This window comes from Eucyclogobius newberryi, unplaced genomic scaffold, assembly GCF_026437365.1.
Source record: "Eucyclogobius newberryi isolate DKJ021-1_F unplaced genomic scaffold, fEucNew1.0.hap1 SCAF_5, whole genome shotgun sequence".
Classification (NCBI taxonomy): domain Eukaryota; kingdom Metazoa; phylum Chordata; class Actinopteri; order Gobiiformes; family Gobiidae; genus Eucyclogobius; species Eucyclogobius newberryi.
Window position 1 is genome coordinate 27,928,317 of NW_027316167.1, and position 24,783 is coordinate 27,953,099.

Consider the following 24,783-nt stretch of genomic DNA (forward strand, 5'->3'; position numbering starts at 1 on the left):
AGCTACCGCAACCAGTCTCATTGAAAGAACCTGGATTTGGGCGAATAAGTCAAGTCGCTTTAACACACCCACAGCTAGCCTTTGATAAATGACTGCTTTCTGCTCGGTGCGCACGTACACCCACAGCCAGGGCGGTTCAATAAAAGTTCACTTCATACATGCGACTCATGCATTTTTCAGAGTGATTTATTGATTTTGTTATGATACTGTGTACAGTACTTGTACTTGGCCAGATTTTTCCCCCCCCATGTTTGACAATTCCGGGTGAGGGATTACTTTCACACCGCAGTTACTCCTGCTTTTTAACCTCGGTGGACTCGAGGCTGCTGGAGCTATCAGGCGACTCCCTTCATGTGACAAGGCCAGGGGCTTGGTCAGTGTCTGGTTCACCTCAAGCCGGCGAGCCCCCCAGTTTTCACAAACTCATTCTGATCGACTCTGGGAGGTCGGAGCGCGGTGGCGAGGGCATGGATCTCCCGCCAGGCTCCCAAAAGGAATATCATGGACAGACGCTGAGGTCCCACTGTGCAAGATGAGTGCTTCAAGCTCACAATATCCACATGAGTAAACACAGCAAGCACTGCAAACGGGAGGATCTGTGAGTTGGAATCAAATCATTACATTTAAGTGCAAATATGTGTTTCTAATCGTGACTTACTTCGGTGAGATAGTCTCTGTGGTAAATAGTTTTCATAGTTTTACAGCGGTCAAGTTGTTGTATTGTGTCATCAACAAGTGACAAAATGCAGGGGAATTGACATGCAAAAGACACAGTTCTCCGACAGTTTGAACAATCATGCAACAAAATGAAGGTGTCATTATGTATTTTTTATTTGCCTAATTGTAACTGTTGTGTAATAAATGAATGAATGTTGGTCTTTGTTTACAGTATGGTTGCTAGTTAAGAGGTATGGAATCGCTCATGTCCAACAAGGAAGTAGCATTGTAAACTTCACCAAACTACGGAAAAGAAGCAGAAAAATGTTTAATATAATTATGTTAACTATGTTTTAGCACAACATATCTATTCAAACTTGTCATGCACTTTAAAAGGGAGACACCACAGTTTTCTTGTCACTTTGCTATTTTAACATTTAAGTTTTCATTTGGAAACAACAACATTGCGAAAATTACACCTAAAGTTGTTTTATAAATTAATTGAATTCACTTGCATGAATAGATATATTTTAAATTCAAAGGCAGATTTCTCCCAAAGAGACATAAAGGTCAGCCCCTAAAGGAGCTCCTACACACTGCACTTTACAATCTTGGACTTAACAAGATTTTGACAGAAAAATGTGTTGATATCTAATTTCAAGCCTGATTTATTAAAAATTGAACTCCAAATATTAGGCACAATTTGACTTTTAACGGCAATTTCTGGCTAAGAAAAAAATAATAGAGATGAAATGTCAAAAAAATGAAGCAAAACGTTTAAACTTAGTTCTGCAATTTGGCCACTTTCATGCTTAATGATGATAATAATACATTAGTTGATTAGTTGATAATTCAGTTAACTACAGGAGAAGTTTTAAATTGATATCGCTAAATCTAAGATTGTTTCCCATTAGCCTGACGGGCCTCGCCTTAAAGCAGACATTACATCGCTGCAGATTCAAAGTGCTCCTGCTTTTTTAATCCAATGATTTTTGGCCCCACAAGACTTGCATTCCCGGCTAACTCTGAAACCACACAAGTCGAATCGACTTAAAGCCAGATTAATATTCATAATATGAATCACATTAACTCATTGTTCACAGTGAGGTCGACGTACAACAGTGATAATAATATTGTAACAGTTCAAGGCAGGAAGTATCAAGTCAACCATTTAATACAGGGGCAGAACGTTTTGTGCCAAATCAACTGTGACTTTTATTCAGAGGCAATTAAGTGAGCTGCACAGGGTCCGCAGTAATAAAATGTCTTATATTTGCTGTGTATAGGCCCCGAGTGGCACGTGTAAGCTGCCAAATACTAGCTATTGGAATATCTTAAACAAGAGCTTTGGATAGCATATACACATGCCATCTGTTGTTAAGATGTACGGCATTTTACGGGTCTAAAGACACACCACACTGCACAATTAAGACTCTGAATTATCCCTTCAATTAAACATCAAACAAGAGGATAAAACTGTCAAGCTTCAAGTAATAGCATAATATGATGTAAAGAATTACATCTCATTTGTCTCGACTCATCAAAATTAAACTAAGACTAAAGCTGGACGAGACTCGACCAGGACTAGACCTCTGACCACACAGAGTACGTACAGTATATTTGTGGAAATCATCATCCCCAGCTTGTCCTATTAAAAACGACTTTCGCTTGAGTTCTCAAATCGAAAAATCGTCCATTACGCCTTTAAGTCGTTTTTACATCAGATATGTTTAACTTTTACTTCTACTTTCTACTCCTCTACATCTTTTAACTGCACTGAAAAATAGAAAGTACTTTTCTGATGTTTTTAATTTAAAGTCCTGGCTTTCAATATTTTACTGTGAAATACTTTTGCTTTTTACTGTAAAAGTACATTTTAAAAGGATTACTTTAATACTTGTATTCAAGTAGATTATTTTTATGTGATACTTTTTTGTTCCTTTATCTGTATTTTTACTTAGGTAACAACATTGAGTGCCCAATCATGCATCGTTTTAGATCCCAGATAAATACACTAAAGGTAAGGTTAAAGGTTGAATGGACAATTTTTTTTACCCTTATTTTTTTAGTCTTATTTCCTCGTGGCGTGGATAAATCATTTGTCCTGCCACGTATCAATCATAAAACGCACCTATCGCTCACCTGCAGCCGCGTGCGGTTCGTCCCCACGTTTCCGCGTGGATCTATCATAATATAGTTCCCTCAGTGTACGGGACAAAATGAAGACGGAGAAAGACAGTTCGAGCTGACTCAGAAGAAGAGGGAAATCTACGGGAGACGAGAGATGCGATGTGATCCGTCGCGCTAATAAACAAACGCACGTGTGTGTTGTATCAGTCCGCACGGGGGAGTGCACATGTGCACTTCCACCTGAGTTCTCAAATCGCCGAAAAATCGTCCATTGCGCCTTTAAGGTACTCTTTATTCTCCCCGTATGTAAATGTGTCCTCTGCATTGGACCATCCTTCAGAGCATCTGGGGGGTCTCCTCAGAGGCAGTGGGACCCATCTCCAGATCTTTGTGCTAGGCCAGAACCGCTGCAGCTGGAGGATTTTTCTACTTAATACTTATTTTTCTAGTTACTTTCATCACAAAGTATAGTTACAAACATGTGTACTTTTGGGGAAAGTAATGAGTAACTGTAACTTTCTCAACACCGAGTGACGCCAGAGCAATTTGTATACCCCTGAAAAGTGATACAATAATGATGCTAATCTGGTGAACTATTTACTTCATAGATAAAGTTCTATTGAAATAGTGTTGTGCTTATGTAGAGTCTGATAAACGAGCTCCTTGTTCGACTCTTTTGCAGAAGAAGTCATGCAGTAAAAAGCCCACACACAAATCCACATTTCCTATAGGCTCCGTTACGAAGATGGTATTATGGAAAGCGTGGCCAAGAATAGCGCATCGTTAATATTAAATAGAGCCATCTGAAATGACATAAATCATGGTTTCAGGTGAGCTCATGTCTTATTAAGTACAGTGAGGCTTGTGGAGCCCCCTGCAGCTGACACACGGGGTATTTGCAACACCCAGCAAGTGGGCTGGAAGAGCACCTTCATTAGACCCGGTGCCAGGATCACAGGAGCCACTGCCAGAACTGCACATATGCTTCTCTATATGGTTCTCGTGTTCTCACGTTTGTATCACCACAGTTCCTTCCACACAGTGTGATCATTAATATGAGCTGATCAACCGTAACTCTCTGACTCTCAGGTGAAGTCTAAAGTAGGATTAGGGAACTATAATGTGAAATAAATGGTGTACATTGCGAAATAAAACCGACTAGTCAACAATTCAATAAATTTCAATTCATTTTTGTAATGCCTGAAATCACAGTTTGTCTCAAAGTTAAAAAAAAATAGAGCAAAATAATAAATAAAAGACAATACAATAGACCGTTTGTCTTCCATGGAGAAACAAGAAAGACAAAAGAAAGCGTTTGCTGCTTCTGTTCGAGGCTAGAGGATCCTGGGTGGAGCACACATGTTTTCTATTATTATCAGGATCATTGATATCGCTATAATTCCATAACGCTGCCACAAAGTATGGCTGTGCACCATGACCTCATCCACTGAACTAAGGCTGAAGCAAATCCCAATAAACACAAGTTATGTCAAGGTTTTTTCACTTGCATTTAAGTCTTTCTTTCTGATCTCCTTCACGTCACTACACATTCTATCTCCATCCGGTCCTCGTCCTCTCTTCAGCTCTCTGTCCCCTCTGCCCGCCCCGTCTCCACGAGGGCCCCCCCAGCGTTGGTACCAGATCTCCATAATCTCGATCCCCTCCCAGCATTCAAATCCAGCATTCAAATCACCTTTAATTTTGCCCTTGCATTAACATCCAGCCTTGACTGTATTTCATTGTGTGGTTTTGATTGTCCGTACGGTGTCTTTAAATAAAATGCACTATATAGTATGTTTTATGTAGATAATATAATGATGAAAAAGGCTGAAATCAAATGGCAGCCAGCTAAAATAAATGCAGCATAGGAAGATTTAACATTCAGTCCACATCCGGGTGATTAATTCAACCTTTGCTACGAGTGGAGCGACCGCAGTGATCAGCAGCTTCTAACAACATCTAAAACAAAAAGTGATGGAAGCAGCAATGGAAATTAAACGCGGGGTCCATTTTGCTTCCACCTAAAACCCTTCTCGATGTTAAGTCAGGACAGTATTCTTTAAATGATGTTGAAAGTCTAATTGAGTCTAACAGCTCCACTTTATCATTCCAATTAAACACTCGTCACTGATCCTCACTCATGACGTTTTCATGTAAATATGAGTGTATTCATAAGGCTCACGGGCCCGAGGCTAATGCTGTAATGTGCTCACAAATGGAGTGAGATGCAGGGGGGATAATAAGCATGCCGGTGGTAGACACATGAGGAGAGCCTACATGCCCGCACAGCTCTTCAAACAAGGATAAACCAAACGCACATGCTCTGCCATGCTTAGCGCTTCTGATCATAAATCTGCCAGCATTCTATACATTCAATTATTCTCCTCCGCAAAGAACCATCATAAATATGCATGGAGCCAAGTATTTATATGCCCTTGATGCGGCGTCCTGCGTGAGCCCGTTCCACCAGGCTTCCCGATATTCTGTATTCCCACTCTTCCTCGTGCGTCGATACGTTTGTAATTGTGTTAACGAAGCACAAGCGCTTTACTGTGAGGCGGGTTTTTGACAAACAAAAGGTTGAAAGAACATATGTTAATGAGGTTTGTCTTAGAGGCGCTGTTGCTATGCAGTGACATTACGACGGTTACATTCTTTTTGTCAAGTCATTTGATATTCGACTGCGGATAAACAAGATTTATACTTTTTTTTACAACATGAAGAACAACGTCAGTCGCACAATTGAAGGTGAAACGATTTTATGAAATGTGTTGTAATATATACATTTACATATAATCATGTGACAAGTGGCATTTGAAAAAAACGTCAAAGCTTTAAAATGTTCAATACTAATATTATTCCATCCCTTCCGGAGCAAATCCTTTTATCACTGCTGTTATTAACATGGTAAAAAAGAAATGTGTGACAATTTTTTAAAAGAGATATATCTGTTTTTGCAAATGTAAAAAATAACTTGTTTTGGGAAATGATATAATGATATTGAGCAATGTGTGAGCAACATCAGGGTCCTCAGAAAACATTTAATTATGCATTTTAGTCTTTTAGTTTTTTTTAGGCTGCTTTACACATTTATCTCTGTTCATCTTATTCTAGAATCCCGTCCGGGCGCCGCCATACGCCATAATCCTACATACGACATAGGGCTGCCGACCTCAGGAGAAAACAAGTTCTACACTAAAAAGCTGTTTTTGGGGCCACTCAGGGAATCAGTGCATCGTCGACTTGTTATTCACATGAACATTGGAAATTTCACACAAATGAATCTACTTAATTGCATATATTAGCGGCGAGACTTTTCCCTCGCTCTACATTTCAACCAATGGAGTTCTGCTGGACCTGAAGTGCGATTACAAGTGCCAATCACATGGGGGAAAAGGGTAGAGTGGGCGGGGCAGAATAAAGTCAATAGTTTCTGGTGCAGCTACAGATTCATCACTTCCCTTTAAGGTGAAAAAAGAACATGCACATACCAAACTAGGGTAAAGTTTGTCCTCTGCCTCCAGTTGATACATCATTTTGACGTAACATTTTAAGGGGTCTTGTCTCTCACTTATGTTGTCAACAGTACAGGTTTATTACAGACTAAACTGTCACTTGTAAACACATCGAACTAAAGCAGAGAAAACGTGCTCTTATATAGAGGCAAAAGTACCAGCAGCACGTGGCAGATGGTGCGCCCGGGCTCCACGTTGGGTTGAATTTCCTTACAAATGATGTTTTATGTGATGCTACTCCCCCAGTAGACGCACGCTTCCTTTCTGCTGGCAATGCCCCCAGCAACGTCCAGATCCCGCCAGCTGTCACGCTGACTAAACAGCATCAAGTCGTGCTAAAGTCATTTCACTACAGCTCATCGCTCCACTTTATCCACTTATTTGGTTGATAAAACGCTCAACTTCCCGGGCCCACATTGGGACACCTGGTTCGGAGCGCTGAGGGCCGCTAATCGCTTTAAACAGAAGCGGCAACGTAAATGGCAATCTCGTGTCTGTAAGTACAAGTGCAGTGAAGATTTGGCCACGTCATCCACTACGAAAAAGATATTTAAAAAAAAAAGCTACACAAATGTAAGAATGATGGTTAACTAAGGGTTCAATTCAATTTCAAGTTACAATTGGTTCATTCATGTTTCCATTTATGTTTAAACGTGACAAGTTTACTGACTTCAAATGCCCATGGCCCTTTACAGATACTTTTCAGGATCACTAAGATAATAATAGTGTCAGGGCCTCAACCTTTCACACTATTGACCCGTATCAAATGTGAAGGAATCAGCTGTTGATTACAAGCCTCGCAATTGTGTAGTGAATAATTGGCATAGAGTCAAAGCCGGCTGACTAAACAACAAACTGTACTTAATCAACATATTTTTCCAACAGATTTAGCATTAGCAGGAGCCTTTTACAGGGGGCACGACCTTAACGCTGGCGTGAAGAGGCTGGACTTGGCCGCTGGAGGCTGGAGGGGGATGATGCCAGAACATGTGGTGATAGTGTTTGAACCAATGACCCCAATCTGTGTTTGCAGTCAATGGAAGAAGTGAGCAAGACTTTTTACAACACAGTGTTGGACTTTTTCAATAAGACATTGAATGATATTACTGATGAACGTGCCCCTTAAAAGAGTCAGTCAAAAAAAGAACAAGCCCTGGTTTTGTCCAGACATCGCGGCATTATCTTGAGAGCGTGAAAAATACAGCAGATTTGCAGCAGTTTTGTCATAAGTGCAATAAATATTGTATTTATTTATATTCTACTGTTTGCAAAGACAAAGCATGTTCACAGAGTTATTCTGCTACGTTTGGCAAACGGTTAAACGCTTATTGCAACATTCTTCTCCCGCTTTACCAAATGAGATGATTAAAGATTGAAAAAATACATTTGAGATGCATTTAACCAGCACTCTGGAAATATGTTACGCTCCATCTATTTTTGTTACCCAAGGATAGAGCTGATAATCAAATATTTTCCCTTAAGCCCTTAACACAGTGTGAAATATTAAATATGTTGCTCTTTATAGATACAAGTTTGTTATCAGCTCCACAATTTGTAAATTGTTTAATTTATTTTTTTTAATTCACAATTCAGCCTGAAAGTATCCCATTACTATGGGAATGCTATGGGAACTTACTTATAAAGGACAAAAATGATTTCATGATGTTTTTGTTGATTTGCCAAAGGCCTTTGACATCTTATCTTAACAAAGGTGTTCATCAAGGGTCTGTCCTTGGACCACTTTTATTTACAATTGATATAAACTCAATTGGTCCCAATCTAAAACATAATAGCCTCCACTTGTATCAGATGATGCGACTCTAGACTCTAGGGCGCCTTCTGCAGCACAAGTGACTCAAAATATTCATGTGGCTTTTCACTCTATTCAACCAAACAATGAATTCATTAAAACAACATGTAGCATGTGTGTCACAAGTTTACAAGTGGATAAATACAGGTAACAATGTGTTGTTATTGGGCTAGATCAGAAGTGCTAGATGCGGCTCTCGGAACAGAGTGAGTAGGAGACAATAATTACGTGTGCAGGTACCATATATTGAATTGACATATAAACCTAATAATATACAAGAATGGCCATTCATTACTATTTACAAGATAGGGATAGAAGAAGATATGTACATTGTAAAGTTCAATCTCAAAAATCATCCACGTAGGACAGTTCACAAAGTGTCCTCAGCGTGTGTCACGCTGAATTGTAAAGTGCAGTGTAGTTTCAAATTGTTCATTAAGCAACAGTACAATGTTCTTTGGAAAGTTCTAAAAGTGTGGCTACAGGAGCCTCCTACCGGCCCGACCAGAGCAGGTGGAGTCCTTGTGGAGTCCGGGCTTGTGAAGCTTTAGGCAGTCTGGATCAGTTTGGATCAGTCTGGATCAGTCTGGATCAGTTTGACTCTTTCCTAGCTCGCCATCCAATCTGGCCAGTTTCGACGTTAATATAAGATCTAAATAAGATGATCTGGGTCCAGTAGTCGACTCCTGTAGCGCAACCCGAATTCCCCGACCAGCATTTCCCGAGCCGCAACTCATTTCCTGTTTATATGCCGACGATTGGCGGCGCAGCGCCACGTGACCGGCTGACGCACGGCGCAACAGCGTGATGACGTAATGAGCCGAAAGAGAGAGTGCGAAGAGCGCGCAAACGGGAGATCCGCGTTTCTCACCTGGGTTACACCCTCCCCCTTTTAGATCATGCAACTCCCGATGCATAACTAAATGTCTTGAATTTGAGACTGTGAAAATTCGGTTGTGACAGGGGTTGTAAGTACTTCACTATAAGCGTCAATTAACCCGTGGAAAAGTGGATTACCTAAGGTTGCGTACTGTAAGCGCAAAGGTGGTTTACGCTGTCGGGTAGGACGCTGGACCGATGGTTCAGACTCATCTACAAATGAATTTGCCGATTCCACAACTGGTTCAAGTTGGCTGAGTAAAGAATCATTAGGGTGAGGTGATATCCCTGCTTGGCCAAGGGGCTCCAGCTCTTCAGGTAAATGTTCATGCATAGAGTCTTCCGTCACAGGTAGAGACACTTCAAGAGCTTCTTCCGGCAAGCAGGTTTCTGAGGTTTCGGCGGGTTCAGAACTGATTATAGTCAACGGTACATTATTGGCAGCATTGGGTAAAGGCTGGTTACAACTGGCTTGTTCTGGTTCTGTACGGCTGATATGGAAGGTTGCTGGCTCCACGTAAAATGGACGCACCTCCCGCTCATCCTCCTCCTCATCCAAGCAATCATCAATAGACTCATCCCACGCCGGTTTCTGGCTTCGGGTCAAAGGCCGTCGTGATGGTTCGAGCAATGGATCTGAATCGTCAGCAGCCGGAAGGAAAGGACATGGAAGAAGCAGATCTCTGTGAAGTGTACGAGTTGGTCTGTCAGGTTTATTCTCTGGACGCAGGGTGTACACTGGTAAATCACCAGCACGTCCCAGCACTACGTATACATCCTTCTCCCACTTGTCCTCAAGTTTATGCTTCCCCCGCAGTCTCACATTTCGAACCAGCACTCGGTCCCCTTCCTCTAAACTGGACGGAGTGACTCGCTGGTCGAAACGGCTTTTGTTTCTTTCTCCAGATTTGGCTGCGTTCTTTGATGCTATTTGGAAGCTCTCCTCCATACGAGATCTCAATGCTGCAACATATTGGGAATGCGTTCTGGAATGATTCTCCCGCAACGGCAATCCAAACGCCAAATCTACTGGTGCTCGACCGAACATCAACTCATAAGGTGCAAACCCTGTAACATCATTTCTCGTGCAATTGTATGCATGCACCAAGGGCTTTACATAGTCCTTCCATTTAGTTTTTTGCTTTGGTTGCAATGTTCCAAGCATGCTGAGTAATGTGCGATTGAACCGTTCCACAGGGTTTCCCCGAGGATGATATGGAGTTGTTCGTGTTTTTATGATACCAGCGAGTTGGCAAAGTTCTTTTATGAGTTTTGATTCGAAGTCAGGTCCTTGATCAGTATGGAGACGTTCTGGAATCCCGTAGACAATAATGATGTTTTCCCATAAAACTCTCGCCACTGTTCTTGCTTTTTGATTGGCGGTTGGTACTGCTACTGCAAATTTTGTAAAATGATCGGTGAAAACCAGAATATCCTTAGTGTTACTTTGGTCTGGTTCCAGCGATAAGTAATCCATGCAAAGTAGCTCCAAAGGACGGGTAGTTTTGATGTTAACCATGGGTGCAGAACCTTCCGGAAGTGCCTTGCGCCTCACACACCGGGAACAGGTTTTGATTTTCATTTCCACGTCAGCAGACATACGCAGCCAGAAAAACCTTGAGCGAACCAAATCCAAAGTCCTCTCAATTCCCAAGTGGCCCATGTCATCATGGAGGCTTGACAAGACAGTAGCCCTTAAGTCCTCAGGTAAAACCAACTGATAGGAAAGCTGTTCTGAATCCTTCCTTCTCCGATATAAAATTTCTTCTTGTAATTCCAACCGATTTAGTTCTCTCAACAAGAGTGCAAGATCTGGAAGTTCATGCCGTGATGTCGGAGGGACAGTTTCGCCAGTTTCCAATTGATGAATAACTTCCTTTATGATTGGGTCAGCTCTTTGTTTCTCTTTGAGGTCCTGTCGAGAGAGAGGGGAAAGTACGGGCAGTCCATGTTTATTTTCGTCTGCATAGCAGTGGGGAATAGCTCTCGCTGACACACCCAAGGATTCCACTACAGCAACCACAGTATCTGGTGGAATGATCGGGAGGCTTCTCACAAGGCAACTGTGACAGATGGCGGAGACGATGGTGGAATCAATCTCTACGTCAGATGGAGACCAGGAATGCTCTTGTGTGAAACGATGGATAAGGTTCATGTCCTCCTGCTCCAGATTGTCAGTAGAATGATCATGCAACCGGCGAGATAAACCATCGGCGTCTTGGTTCTTCTTGCCGGCTCTACATTGAAGTTTAAATGTGTATGTTGAAAGGGCAGCAAGCCATCTGTGACTAGCAGCGTCCAACTTTGCTGATGTTAAGAGGTAAGTTAACGGGTTGTTATCAGTCACAACGACGAAGCTGGCCCCATACAGGTAATCGTGGAATTTTTCGGTGACGCTCCACTTGAGGGCAAGGAATTCCAGTTTGTGTGCCGGGTACCTCGACTCGCTAGCTGCCAACCCTCGGCTAGCATAAGCAATAACCCTCAGTTCTCCCCGCTGCTCCTGATACAACGCAGCCCCAAGGCCAGTAGCACTGGCATCGGTGTGGAGAATATATGGCAGCTCTGGATCCGCAAAGCCAAGGATTGGGGGACTTGTTAATTTTCCAATTAAGGACTCGAAGGCCAGCTGGCATGCGGAGGACCACCGCTCACCAAAAGGCTTCCTTAAGGTCGAGAGAGTTCGAAGTGTTCTTTGGTTGACGCTTGGACGGAGGAGTTAAACCTCGTGTGAGATTATTCAGTGGTTTTGCAATGCCGGCATATCCTTTGATGAATCTCCTGTAATATCCGGCAAATCCCAGAAATGACTTGAGTTCCTTCAGTGTTGTAGGAACTGGCCATGACTTCAAGGCTGAAATTTTATCTGGATCCGTTTCAACTCCTCTCTCCGAAACAACGTGTCCCAGGTAACGCACGGACGTCTGGAAAAATGTGCATTTTTCTGGAGAAAGTTTTAGTCCATACTCCTTCAACCGTTATAGTACCCGCAGCAACCGTTCTTCATGCTCTTCCAAGGAGTGGGAAAAAACAATAATGTCATCAAGGAAGACTAAAGCTTCCTTTAAATGGAGATCTCCCATGCACCGCTCCATTAATCGCTGGAAGGTACTGGGCGCATTTGTCACACCTTGGGGCATCCTGTTAAACTCCCAAAATCCAGTCGGAGTAACAAAAGCAGTTTTGGCTTTGTCAGACTCCTCCATCTCGATTTGATAATATCCCGATTTTAAATCCAAGACACTGAACCATTTTGAACCAGTCAAGGCAGAAAATGACTCCTCCAAATTGGGTAAAGCATAAGCGTCTTTGACTGTTTGCAGGTTCAGCTTCCGGTAATCAATGCATAGTCGAATAGTGCCGTTTTTCTTTCGGACAACAACAATTGGTGAAGCAAATGGAGACTCCGATTCACGTATGACACCAGCCTCCAGAAGCTCCCTTAAATGTTGCCTCACAGCCTCAATGTCCTGGGGGTGAATAGGTCTGGGTCTATGCTTGAATGGAGTTTCGTTGCTTAGGTTGATTTGATGTTTTATTTTGTCTGTATGGCCGAAATCCAAATCGTGATGTGAAAAGACATCTGAAATTTCATGCAATTTGTTAATCATTTTTTCCTTCCAGTCCGGAGGAATAGGAGATTCTCCAAAATCCAAGTTGAGAAAATGAGTGTGAATGTCAGGTGTCAAATGATTAGTTGCCACGCTATGCGATAAGATTTGAGGAGACAAAGACAGCATAGCAATGGTACTGTAGGGCTGAATATGTATATTGTGTTCAGTCTCATTTATTAAGATAACTGGAATCTTTGAGTTCGATTGGCTTGGGAGTTTTATGAGAGAGTTCTGTACACACAGCCCACCTGGCAAGGGTGAGACTGGATGCTCCACAAGCGCCCACTGACTGGAAGTTGGTTCACTGCTTATATGGATTGACCCATCAACAACCATGGTCTGCCCAGCTAAAACCAGAAAAGGGGTCTTGCTGGCTAAACGCACCACTCCATCACTACCTCTCTCCTGGTGCTGATGCCGGATCTGCAGTAACTTCAGGACTGCGCAATATCCTGGTGCAGATGGATGGAAACTAGGCATCTGGCTTTGCAAATAGTGATTGTACATTGATTCGAGGGTGTTCATGCCAATTAGCACCAGTGAGGAGGAATCTTGGTGAACATCAGGAACCACAAGTGCTAGGGTGACTACATCAATATCAACTCCCAGGAACTCACTTGGAAAAGTCAGTGTTACTTCAATGTACCCAAGATAGGGAACTGTTTGGCCAGCATCTCCTTCCACATGCAACAAATCATGGAGAGGCTTCACAGGTTGCTCGGCAAAATAAGAATTATAAACGGATACAGGGATTGTTGTGACTTGGGAACCTGTATCCAAAAGACAGTAAAGTTCATGACCAGACACTTTCACACTGGTTGTGCATTTGGATCCAACTAAACCCCGAGGTAAGCGTGATGGCTCAGCCTGAGCGGGTTGATTTAGCCGGTTGCAGGTTACTCTGTTCTTTCTTGTGGGACATTGTTGATGTAACTGAAACTGGTTCTAGTTTAAAGTCTGTTGATATGGCGGATTGAATCTCTGCCATCTTTGTTGTTTCTCAGTAAATTGTCTTTTCTTCGCTGCAACAAGGCTGGAGTTTGGGGGATTGACACATTGAGGTTTGATATGACCATCTTCACCACACCGATAGCAATAGCCAGGCTTGGGTACAGAAGACGGGTTCTTTGATGGCTTGCCCGCCCTCTGACCCTCACCTGTCTGACTGCGAGGTGTGGCCTTTGGAACATACTGGTTCGGATTGGACTGGACTGCGGTGAGGGCGGCCAGCTGCCTCTGAATGTCCGCAAGCTGCTGGGCAAGTTTTTGTGTTACTGTAGTGAGTGTAGCAATTTCTCCTTTCTCCCCAGCATCAGTGAAGGCATACTGGGCTTGATGGATGGCTCGGGGTCTTCCAGCGCCCAGATGTTGCTTCATGCGGCACGTTTTGGCAGCCTCATGATCTTCCTCCGTCCGGAGCAACAATAATAATTCTGCAAAAGATGGGGGATTAAATTTGCGTTGTTTTAGTTGAAGGTCTGAAATGAGCGAATTGTCCCAACAACCCCGGCAGAATTGAATCAGCAAATGTCTATCATTGTCCTTGCCTGACACTCCTCCACGTTTAACAGTCAGATTTAAAGCTATTTGGAGACGCTGCAAATAGGTGGACGCCTTCTCCCCAGCATCCTGGAACGTGTCCATAAACTTGGCGTATAGTTCATCGCCATCTTGAACTGTACCGTAGGCTGAATCGAGTGTCTGCAAATAAATGTCTGGAAGTGTGTCGGGTTTCAGATGTTTGACCATGTCAGCAGCAGGTGGTAACAGGCTGTCAAAGATCCTGCGTGATCGTTGAAGATCTGACACAGCGGGGTCCTTCATCAGTAGCTCGACTCCAGAACGCCAAGTGTCATAGTCAGATTCAACTTGAGGTCTGGGTGTTCTTCCTGAGAAAGATCTGAGACGTTGGGAACTGAAGCTCATACTATTATCGTCATTCTTAACGATATGTTCGAAAACATAACGCTGAACTTCTGGAGGATTCAGACTGGCGTGTGACAAATCTGGCAGAGAGAATCGTGCTGAGTGTCGGCTGGTATGTGACGGCTCCAACTTTGGCACTGCATCCGGATGTTGGGCTGCAGGACCAGGTTCCAGCTGATGAACTGAAGGGACGGGAACTGGTGGCACTGGGTGATCCTTAACTGCAGGCTGAAGCCCTGTGACGGTTTGGCCAAGCAGAGACATCACCCCGTTCAAAACGATAGTAAAATCCTGACCAGTTACTTTAGCCACTTTTTGCAACTCTGACAAATAACTTTCGGTTTTTACTCTCCCAACCTCTTCTGCGCACACAGTAGCCAAATCTAAAATATCAAACGTTACTTTATCAAGCTCACATACATAAGTATACGGTAACATACTACGCAAATCAATCAAACTCTCTCCCGAGGTATACTCGACAACGATGGAATCATGAAAAATAGAATCCAATTCAACAATAATCTCTGTTTTAGAAACTGAACCGTAACGTTTTAAGAAATCTACAACTTCGTCATCCGTTTCATTATGTGTAGCGTACTGAACCAAAACCGAATTTGGGATCTTTATGCCTTTTTTCTCAAATATGTCCATTGTCAGTTAATCAATACAATTACACCAGAATTATGTCTCTCTGTACTCTGCTCCTGGCTAGCTCGCCAAGAATATGTAGCATGTGTGTCACAAGTTTACAAGTGGATAAATACAGGTAACAATGTGTTGTTATTGGGCTGGATCAGAAGTGCTAGATGCGGCTCTCGGAACAGAGTGAGTAGGAGACAATAATTACGTGTGCAGGTACCATATATTGAATTGACATATAAACCTAATAATATACAAGAATGGCCATTCATTACTATTTACAAGATAGGGATAGAAGAAGATATGTACATTGTAATGTTCAATCTCAAAAATCATCCACGTAGGACAGTTCACAAAGTGTCCTCAGCGTGTGTCACGCTGAATTGTAAAGTGCAGTGTAGTTTCAAATTGTTCATTAAGCAACAGTACAATGTTCTTTGGAAAGTTCTAAAAGTGTGGCTACAGGAGCCTCCTACCGGCCCGACCAGAGCAGGTGGAGTCCTTGTGGAGTCCGGGCTTGTGAAGCTTTAGGCAGTCTGGATCAGTTTGGATCAGTCTGGATCAGTCTGGATCAGTTTGACACTTTCCTAGCTCGCCATCCAATCTGGCCAGTTTCAACGTTAATATAAGATCTAAATAAGATGATCTGGGTCCAGTAGTCGACTCCTGTAGCGCAACCCGAATTCCCCGACCGGCATTTCCCGAGCCGCAACTCATTTCCTGTTTATATGCCGACGATTGGCGGCGCAGCGCCACGTGACCGGCTGACGCACGGCGCAACAGCGTGATGACGTAATGAGCCGAAAGAGAGAGTGCGAAGAGCGCGCAAACGGGAGATCCGCGTTTCTCACCTGGGTTACAAACATGTATGCAGCTCCAAACGCCACTCTAGTGACTCAAGACATATTCTTACAGTTGATGACAACAAGATTGAACAAGTACTACTACTACTACACAAGTACTTGGATTGATTGACTTTTTCAACAAACACGTAAAAGAGCTGACAAATAATCCTACAACCTCATTCTTCTTGAGAAAAATAAAATAAAATCCTCTTCATTGTAGAAAACAGTTCATCCAGGCGGCATTTCCTCAGTTCTAGATTGTGGTGATATTTTATATATGCATTCTACAGCAAGTCAGTTTATCACTCAGCTCTAAGATTCAGCTCTAAGGTTCAGCTCTAAGGTTCAGTTCTAAGGTTCAGCTCTAAGATTCAGCTCTAAGGTTCAGCTCTAAGGTTCAGCTCTAAGGTTCAGCACTAAGGTTCAGCTCTAAGGTTCAGCTCTAAGGTTCAGTTCCAAGGTTCAGCTCTAAGGTTCAGTTCTAAGGTTCAGCTCTAAGGTTCAGCACTAAGGTTCAGCTCTAAGGTTCAGCTCTAAGGTCCAGTTCTAAGGTTCAGCTCTAAGGTTCAGTTCTAAGGTTCAGCTCTAAGGTTCAGTTCTAAGGTTCAGCTCTAAGGTTCAGCTCCATGGTTCAGCTCTAAGGTTCAGCTCCATGGTTCAGCTCTATGGTTCAGCTCTAAGGTTCAGCTCTATGGTTCAGCTCTAAGGTTCAGCTCTAAGTTTCAGCTCTAAGGTTCAGTTCTCAGGTTCAGCTCTGAAGTTCTGCTCTAAGGTTCAGCTCTAAGGTTCAGCTCTAAGGTTCAGCTCTAAGGTTCAGCTCTAAGTTTCAGTTCTCAGGTTCAGCTCTGAAGTTCTGCTCTAAGGTTCAGCTCTAAGGTTCCGCTCTGAAGTTCAGCTCTAAGGTTCAGCTCTAAGGTTCAGCTCTAAGGTTCAGCTCTAAGGTTCAGCTCTAAGGTTCAGCACTAAGGTTCAGCTCTAAGGTTCAGCTCTAAGGTTCAGCTCTAAGGTTCAGTTCTAAGGTTCAGCTCTAAGGTTCAGCTCTAAGGTTCAGCTCCATGGTTCAGCTCTAAGGTTCAGCTCTATGGTTCAGCTCTATGGTTCAGCTCTATGGTTCAGCTCTAAGGTTCAGCTCTAAGTTTCAGCTCTAAGTTTCAGCTCTAAGGTTCAGTTCTCAGGTTCAGCTCTGAAGTTCTGCTCTAAGGTTCAGCTCTAAGGTTCAGCTCTAAGGTTCAGCTCTAAGTTTCAGTTCTCAGGTTCAGCTCTGAAGTTCTGCTCTAAGGTTCAGCTCTAAGGTTCAGCTCTGAAGTTCAGCTCTAAGGTTCAGCTCTAAGGTTCAGCTCTAAGGTTCAGCTCTAAGGTTCAGCTCTAAGGTTCAGTTCTAAGGTTCAGCTCTAAGGTTCAGTTCTAAGGTTCAGCTCTAAGGTTCAGCTCTAAGGTTCAGCTCCATGGTTCAGCTCTAAGGTTCAGCTCTATGGTTCAGCTCTATGGTTCAGCTCTAAGGTTCAGCTCTATGGTTCAGCTCTAAGGTTCAGCTCTAAGTTTCAGCTCTAAGTTTCAGCTCTAAGGTTCAGTTCTCAGGTTCAGCTCTGAAGTTCTGCTCTAAGGTTCAGCTCTAAGGTTCAGCTCTAAGGTTCAGCTCTAAGGTTCAGCTCTAAGTTTCAGTTCTCAGGTTCAGCTCTGAAGTTCTGCTCTAAGGTTCAGCTCTAAGGTTCAGCTCTGAAGTTCAGCTCTAAGGTTCAGCTCTAAGGTTCAGCTCTAAGGTTCAGCACTAAGGTTCAGCTCTAAGGTTCAGCTCTAAGTTTCAGTTCTCAGGTTCAGCTCTGAAGTTCTGCTCTAAGGTTCAGCTCTAAGGTTCAGCTCTGAAGTTCTGCTCTAAGGTTCAGCTCTAAGTTTCAGCTCTAAGTTTCAGCTCTATGGTTCAGTTCTCAGGTTCAGCTCTGAAGTTCTGCTCTAAGGTTCAGCTCTAAGGTTCAGCTCTAAGGTTCAGCTCTGAGGTTCAGCTCTAAGGTTCAGCTCTGAGGTTCAGCTCTAAGGTTCAGCTCTAAGGTTCAACTCTCAGGTTCAGCTCTAAGGTTCAGCTCTAAGGTTCAGCTCTAATGTTCAGCTCTGAGGTTCAGCTCTAAGGTTCAGCTCTGAGGGTCAGCTCTAAGGTTCAGCTCTCAGGTTCAGCTCTAAGGTTCAGCTCTAAGGTTCAGCTCTGAGGGTCAGCTCTAAGGTTCAGCTCTAAGGTTCAGCTCTAAGGTTCAGCTCTGAGGGTCAGTTCTAAGGTTCAGCTCTCAGGTTCGGCTCTAAGGTTCAGCTCTGAGGTTCAGCTCTGAGGTTCAGCTCTGAGGTTCATTACACTCTAAAGTAGGATGCAATCATAGGATGTGAGAAGAGAACAGCCTTTTGTTTGTTTATGAGTCTCTCTTTGGGATTTTGCCTGATTATTCAACAAGTTTACTGAATTTGAGATCAAGTATCATCAAGTGAGATCTGAAGACATCTTTATATTACAGTTGCACCGTGTCAACTCTGCCTCTTGTCTGTGGAACTAGACACAAGGACTGCTTAAATGAGATCATCTCATGCCTTTTAAAACATTCAAAGCTCTTGACAACTGCCCCCAAAGCCAGTGCTCTTGCTCTGCATATTGCCCACTTCTCTGTATTTACTTGCAGTTATTCAAATTGTCTGCAAGTCACAGTTAAAAATGTGACATAGCCATTTTCAACTTTACAATATCTGCTTGTTACGATGAAATGTCAGTATGAAGAGGCTTATCAGCTCTACGTCTTTGAACAGGAAGTCAATGGACTTGTTTCTATTCCCAAGCCGTTTAAGATCAATATTGTGGTTCACAATAAACTAAAGGTGGACATATCAACTATGTATATTATAATATAATGCTAAATACCAGAGAACCAGCACACACTTATTTTCTGTAAGCTAATTGGCTATTTTTGCAACCATATGTGGCAGTAGGCCCTCATAACCCCTGACAGCCTATGGCCTGTGACCTGGGCCTTTAAAAGGAGGCTTCCTCACCTGCGCTGGCCCTTCTCGCCTCTGACGTCACCCTCCACCTGGGAGCAATGCAAGCGGCACGAGGACCGGAGCATTCGTTCTGATCGCCCCAAAAACACCCCAAAGTTTAGGCTTAAAGCCAGCGATCACACCAGCGTGTTAACCAGGTTGGTTTGCGCATCGTGCGCTCACCAAACCCTGCTCAAACCTTGCTGTATGACTCGTGCCGCACGCTCCCCAGGTTTAACGCCCCGGTAAGCTGTCTCTTCCATAGATTTATATTATTATATTATATTTATATTTATATTGCTCTAATTTAGCACCGTTTGTAGTGCGTGACGTCACGTGCAGGCTTTGTGCGCCGGGATTCCTCCCAGCCGCGGCGCGCATAGTGCACAGATTCGAGCACCGGTATGTATCTCTTTTCCGCTCTCCCTCGCTTGTTGCGCACGGTTCTGGACATCCATCTGAGAGTTAATTTCCCAAACTATTGTACCTTATAGGATTGGTAACCCCGCGGGTCTCTCCTCCGACCCCAAACCCAGAACTCCCCTCCAAGTGCCCTTGGTGGGTTTGGGCACGTTCGCACCGGCCCCTTTCTACATTGACAGACTGTAACATATCAACGTTTGGAGTTTTCGAGTGTCGGCTCTGGCCCCCAGCTGGGCTGTGGGACTGTACCGGGTCCCAGGCCTGCTGCTAAGGACCAGCGCCACCTCCTGGTAGGGTAATTGGGCTAAGTGCCTTAAGGGACAATCTGGGCTGCTGTTTTATTTTACTTTTGTTATTTCGGTGAATTGTTTAAATGTGTCTACTGTTTTAGAGGTGTGAATGTGTGAATGAGAGTAATAGTAGTTTTATTAAAAATACAAATGTTTTATTTATTCTGTCTTTAGATTTAATAAATTGTGAACTGTTTTCCTATATCTGAGTCTCCTGGTCCACTCAAAGAATTTGCGCTTGCCTTACTTGTGTATGTGTCCCTGGCACCAATCCAGGGTGGCGTTGTTGGAAACTAATACAGTCAATAATTATTCATTTAACCCATAAATTGGAATTCATGTGGAAGACATCCACCTAAACATCATATCCCTATCGTAGCCACGACACAAACACAGCCAAACTGGAACAGGTGTTAATGGAGCTAAATAAGCATTTAACATACCGTGTCCTCGCTGCCAGCAATGGAGCATTTGGCAAGATGTAGCAGACAACAGAAATAAATGTGATATGTAAAGCAATAGTAATAACATCATGATGAGGTAATGTGGTTTGAACTTAGAAAACATAGGAGTGAATGTTGCCAAGAGAGGCAGTATAAATGTAGTATAAATGCAAGTTCCTTTATGTCATTTGAAAGTAAGACAAATATGCAACAAGAACCAAAATGTAAAACTGACTTGACTTTTTTTTTCTTTAATGATTTAAACAGATCGTTTTGGGATTGTACAGTGAACTGTGATTGTATGCATTTGTATTTCATGCATTTTAATGACTGAAACACTTTGTATTACTTTGTGTACAAATTGGGGTAAACACATTACATTTTGCTTGCATTGTAATTTAAAGGCACACTGCGTAACTTTACAGGTGCGGGGTCTGGCGCTGGCACTCTCTTTTTTTACGGTATAAAGTAAAACACATACTTTGGTTCAACTACAGTAGGTGTGTAATGTAACACTTTATGGATATCAACTGCCATAAAACACTAAAGAAGTTAGATGTCAAACTACAGTAGGTGGCAGAAAATGCACCTTTTCTGTTGATTGCCAATGCCATTCAAGTAACAGAAGGTGTGGGGTCTGCTTGTTGCCATGGAAATGTTACATGGAACATCCCACATCATGGCATTAAATGTAGCTATCCTGCATTTATCTAATTGCAGTTAATTTATTGCTTCGAATAATAAAACAGGTTCACCTCTCGACAGAAACAACCGGTAACTTAATAATGCTGTACTTTGGGACATGAGACAAGCAGGTGGGGGGGGGGGGGGCAAAAATCTACAAATTACCATTTTGACAGTAGAACACATATATATACATATGTACTATACTACTATACATACATTTCGTATGATTCCTGATGCGTGCATGTCTTCCTGTAAAACACCATCTCAAATATATGAAATCCATCCATTACAAACAGTGACAATAGCGTTGAGGTGAGATCTTACCCTGTAGTAGTCACTGCTGTAGATGTCCCGGGACATGCCAAAGTCTCCAATCTTGACCAGGAGCCCATTGCCCACCAGGCAGTTGCGCGTGGCCAGGTCTCGGTGGACAAAGTGCTGTGATGCCAGGTAGACCATCCCCGAGGCGATCTGTGAGGCGATGTGCAGCATCTGCGACAGGCTCAGCTCCCCATTGGACTGCAGCGGCTGACCATCCACCAGGATCATGGCATCTGGACCGTGTGCTCTGCCAGAAGAGAATATCAACACTCTGTTATGCTATTGTGGTAGCTTTAACAAAGTGCCCCTTAAAGTGACTCTTCTACATATATATCATATCTATTTATCTATTTTTTTGTCCAGAAGGCTGTGTTCATGACTTTATAGCATTTGATATCATAATCTGGAGGGCAGGGGCCGATATAACTTTCATCATTCACTCATTTCTGAAAGCAACATCCAAACATTACTGTATTTATTTGATTTGTGCAGAGAGAATACATTGAACTTGCACTATGAATTATATGTTTCATGTTGATTGGCCCAGTAACTACAGAAATATTAACCAAAAACAGTTTGAAATGTATAAATTCTAGGCATTCTGTTATGTCATATGAACCGAACTCAGTATTTTAATAAATATGTCATATCCTTCAGTCCATCTCTCACCTGCTGAGTTACAACCGTACTGCTTTCTGAATACTTAGAATACTTTCACATCGAGTTATTATATTATGGTGTAAAATGGGATAAAAAAAAACCTCTATTGCTACACCAAATAGAAAGCAAAAAAATAAACCCAAAATCACCTATCACAAGAGCAGTGTTGAGTACTTAGCAGCTCAAAGCCAAAATTACACAATGAAGTAAAACCATGTGTTGCTTTGATTTTAGGAAAATAACCGTATTCTGAATTCCACCAAATGAAAGAGTAACTGTACCGGAAACATATTTGGAAAATGTCTTCCGTCTTCGTTTGTGTTTTTGTGTTTCTTTTCTATTCTTCTAATAAGACAGATGTAGAAACACACATGGGGGAAGGCATGGTCAGTCCGATAGATCTACCAAACTGACCACGCCTGGGAACAGCAGCCGATAAGAGCCGCCAAAACAGGTAAATGAGCTCTTAACTTTTTTTATTAGAAGAAAAACACAAGTAAATGTAGCGGAAAGTTACTGTTACATATAATCTTAATACTGCAAGCAAAAGTTTTCCTATTCTAGCACAATTAATTGTGTCGGCATGCTGGTGAATTTCAGTCTAAGTAGGTCTAACGTAAAGTCACACTAAGTCAAAGCCTAAATAAGAGCTCTTTGCTGCTTTGCGTGTCTGGGTAACAATGAAGAAGCCATTTGGGCCGAGCTGCACCCCGCTGCTCCCATCACTTCTCCGTCAGAGTGATTACAGCCCTGGCACCACACAGGCCTCGCTCTCCTCCCTGTCTCTCACTTTCACTGTCATTTTCTGCTGTAAGTGCCTGTGTAATAATTGGGCTCCACAAGTCTCCCAACATCCTGCCTTTTATCCCAGCATCAGCGCTGGGTTCGAGTCAACTCACACTGTCCTACATCTACAGCTGAACCCGCGTGTCATGTTTCCCGTTCATCCCTTTTGATTCCTCTGCCTTTTTTATCAGTTAAATATGACCAGCAGGACCAGAAATCAGCCACGTCTTGCACCTTTGGATGGAAGAATTTCATCATTCGCGACATCGCCTTTCATTTCAGGAACGCAACAGTAAGTCTTCACGCCCTCTCGAATCTATGCGCACACACTCCATCGTAAACCTGTCCTCTTTTCAACTATTGCTCAAACTTGAAAACTTGGGAGGCCATCGGTACGGTCACAGTGGGATTGTCATGCATGAAAGTCTTCTAATGCTGACTTCTCCTGTACACGCCGACATCAAGAGGAGTGATTACCAAACACGCCGCAGAAGAGTCGTGTCACTTTGGTGTGGCCACATCTGAGGCCGCTTGTCCCAGTGCTGTTTGAAATTATGCTACAAAAGCTCTGCCGTTAACAAACCCAGGGATTTGGAAAGTGAGGAATAGGAATTACACATATACTAATTGACAACAATGAGCCTCATGCAGGAAGAATTCTTACGAACACATTTGTAATTAAGGCCTTCTTGCAGAGATTTTTGGGATTCAAAAAATGTTTCCTTAACTCCAAGAACAAACCCTAGGTCACGCAAACAAACATTCTACTCTTTTAGCAGTGGCAATTAAGGCAATCAGTGAATGGCCAATAAAATTTAGAATTAGCGTGTGTTACAACTATATAGAAATTGTATAAAATATATGCAAATAAGGCAATTTTCCCCTCACTTCTGCTGCTGAAGCTTGACACGGTGTCTTTTAGTGGCCACTACAGGCCGCTGGGCAGTACTGCGCAGGAAGCATGACTTATTTTGCTGCAGCTGCAGAGGGCCGTGTTCAGAGGCCCGTGTTCAGAGGCCCGTGTTCAGAGGCCCGTGTTCAGAGGCCCGTGTTCAGAGGCCCGTGTTCAGAGGGCCGTGTTCAGAGGCCCGTGTTCAGAGGGCCGTGTTCAGAGGCCCGTGTTCAGAGGCCCGTGTTCAGAGGGCCGTGTTCAGAGGGCCGTGTTCAGAGGCCCGTGTTCAGAGGCCCGTGTTCAGAGGGCCGTGTTCAGAGGCCCGTGTTCAGAGGGCCGTGTTCAGAGGGCCGTGTTCAGAGGCCCGTGTTCAGAGGCCCGTGTTCAGAGGCCCGGGTTCAGAGGCCCGTGTTCAGAGGCCCGTGTTCAGAAGCCCGTGTTCAGAGGGCCGTGTTCAGAGGCCCGTGTTCAGAGGCCCGTGTTCAGAGGCCCGTGTTCAGAGGCCCGTGTTCAGAGGCCCGTGTTCAGAGGCCCGTGTTCAGAGGCCCGTGTTCAGAGGCCCGGGTTCAGAGGCCCGTGTTCAGAAGCCCGTGTTCAGAAGCCCGTGTTCAGAAGCCCGTGTTCAGAAGCCCGTGTTCAGAAGCCCGTGTTCAGAAGCCCGTGTTCAGAGGGCCGTGTTCAGAGGGCCGTTCATGCTCCACTCTCTCACATGAGCTTTAGAATCAGAGCGGACAGCAGCTTCTTTCAGAGCTCTGCACATGCTCCGAGGACCACACTGTCTCAAACTCATGGATCTATGCTCAAACCTGGCTGAATAAACCTGTGAGGGGATCGCAGATGTTTGCTGGTTTTGCCCTAACTGCACATGTGCAGAGGAGAATCAAAGCAACCGAGTCGAGTTTCAACTGACTTAAAATCTAAAAAGCCTTTGTTTGTAGCTAAGACTCTGTTCACATTTTTCATTATTAGACGTGAGTTATAAATAGTCATTTAACAACACAGAGCTCTAATCTGTGTAATGAATTGGTCTGCTGATTTAATCCAATCAGCCTCTATCTCAGGTATGGAAGTTTAGCTCAGTGGGATAGGCCTTTGCCCTTCATGTGGGAGGCTGAGGATGAAAGCCCCACTTTGCATATTAGATGTTTTTCATGTTTGTTTGTTATCCACTCTCCAACACTGAGCACCCCAAATCTGCTTGCCTATCCATGAAAGTCTGCACGCTACTGTCTTTTAGAACAATATTACACT

At 43.4% G+C, this 24,783-nt stretch overlaps 1 protein-coding gene across 2 annotated transcripts in view; it reads right to left on the reverse strand.

Annotated features, from left to right (window-relative positions):
- Positions 1 to 24,783, reverse strand: part of ntrk3b (neurotrophic tyrosine kinase, receptor, type 3b) — a 290,494-nt gene that overhangs the window by 14,979 nt on the left and 250,732 nt on the right. For both annotated transcript variants that reach the window (XM_072465473.1, XM_072465472.1), the window contains exon 14: positions 21,198 to 21,441. In XM_072465473.1, coding sequence (XP_072321574.1) covers positions 21,198 to 21,441 — 244 coding nt within the window. The remainder of the gene's footprint in view (positions 1 to 21,197; positions 21,442 to 24,783) is intronic.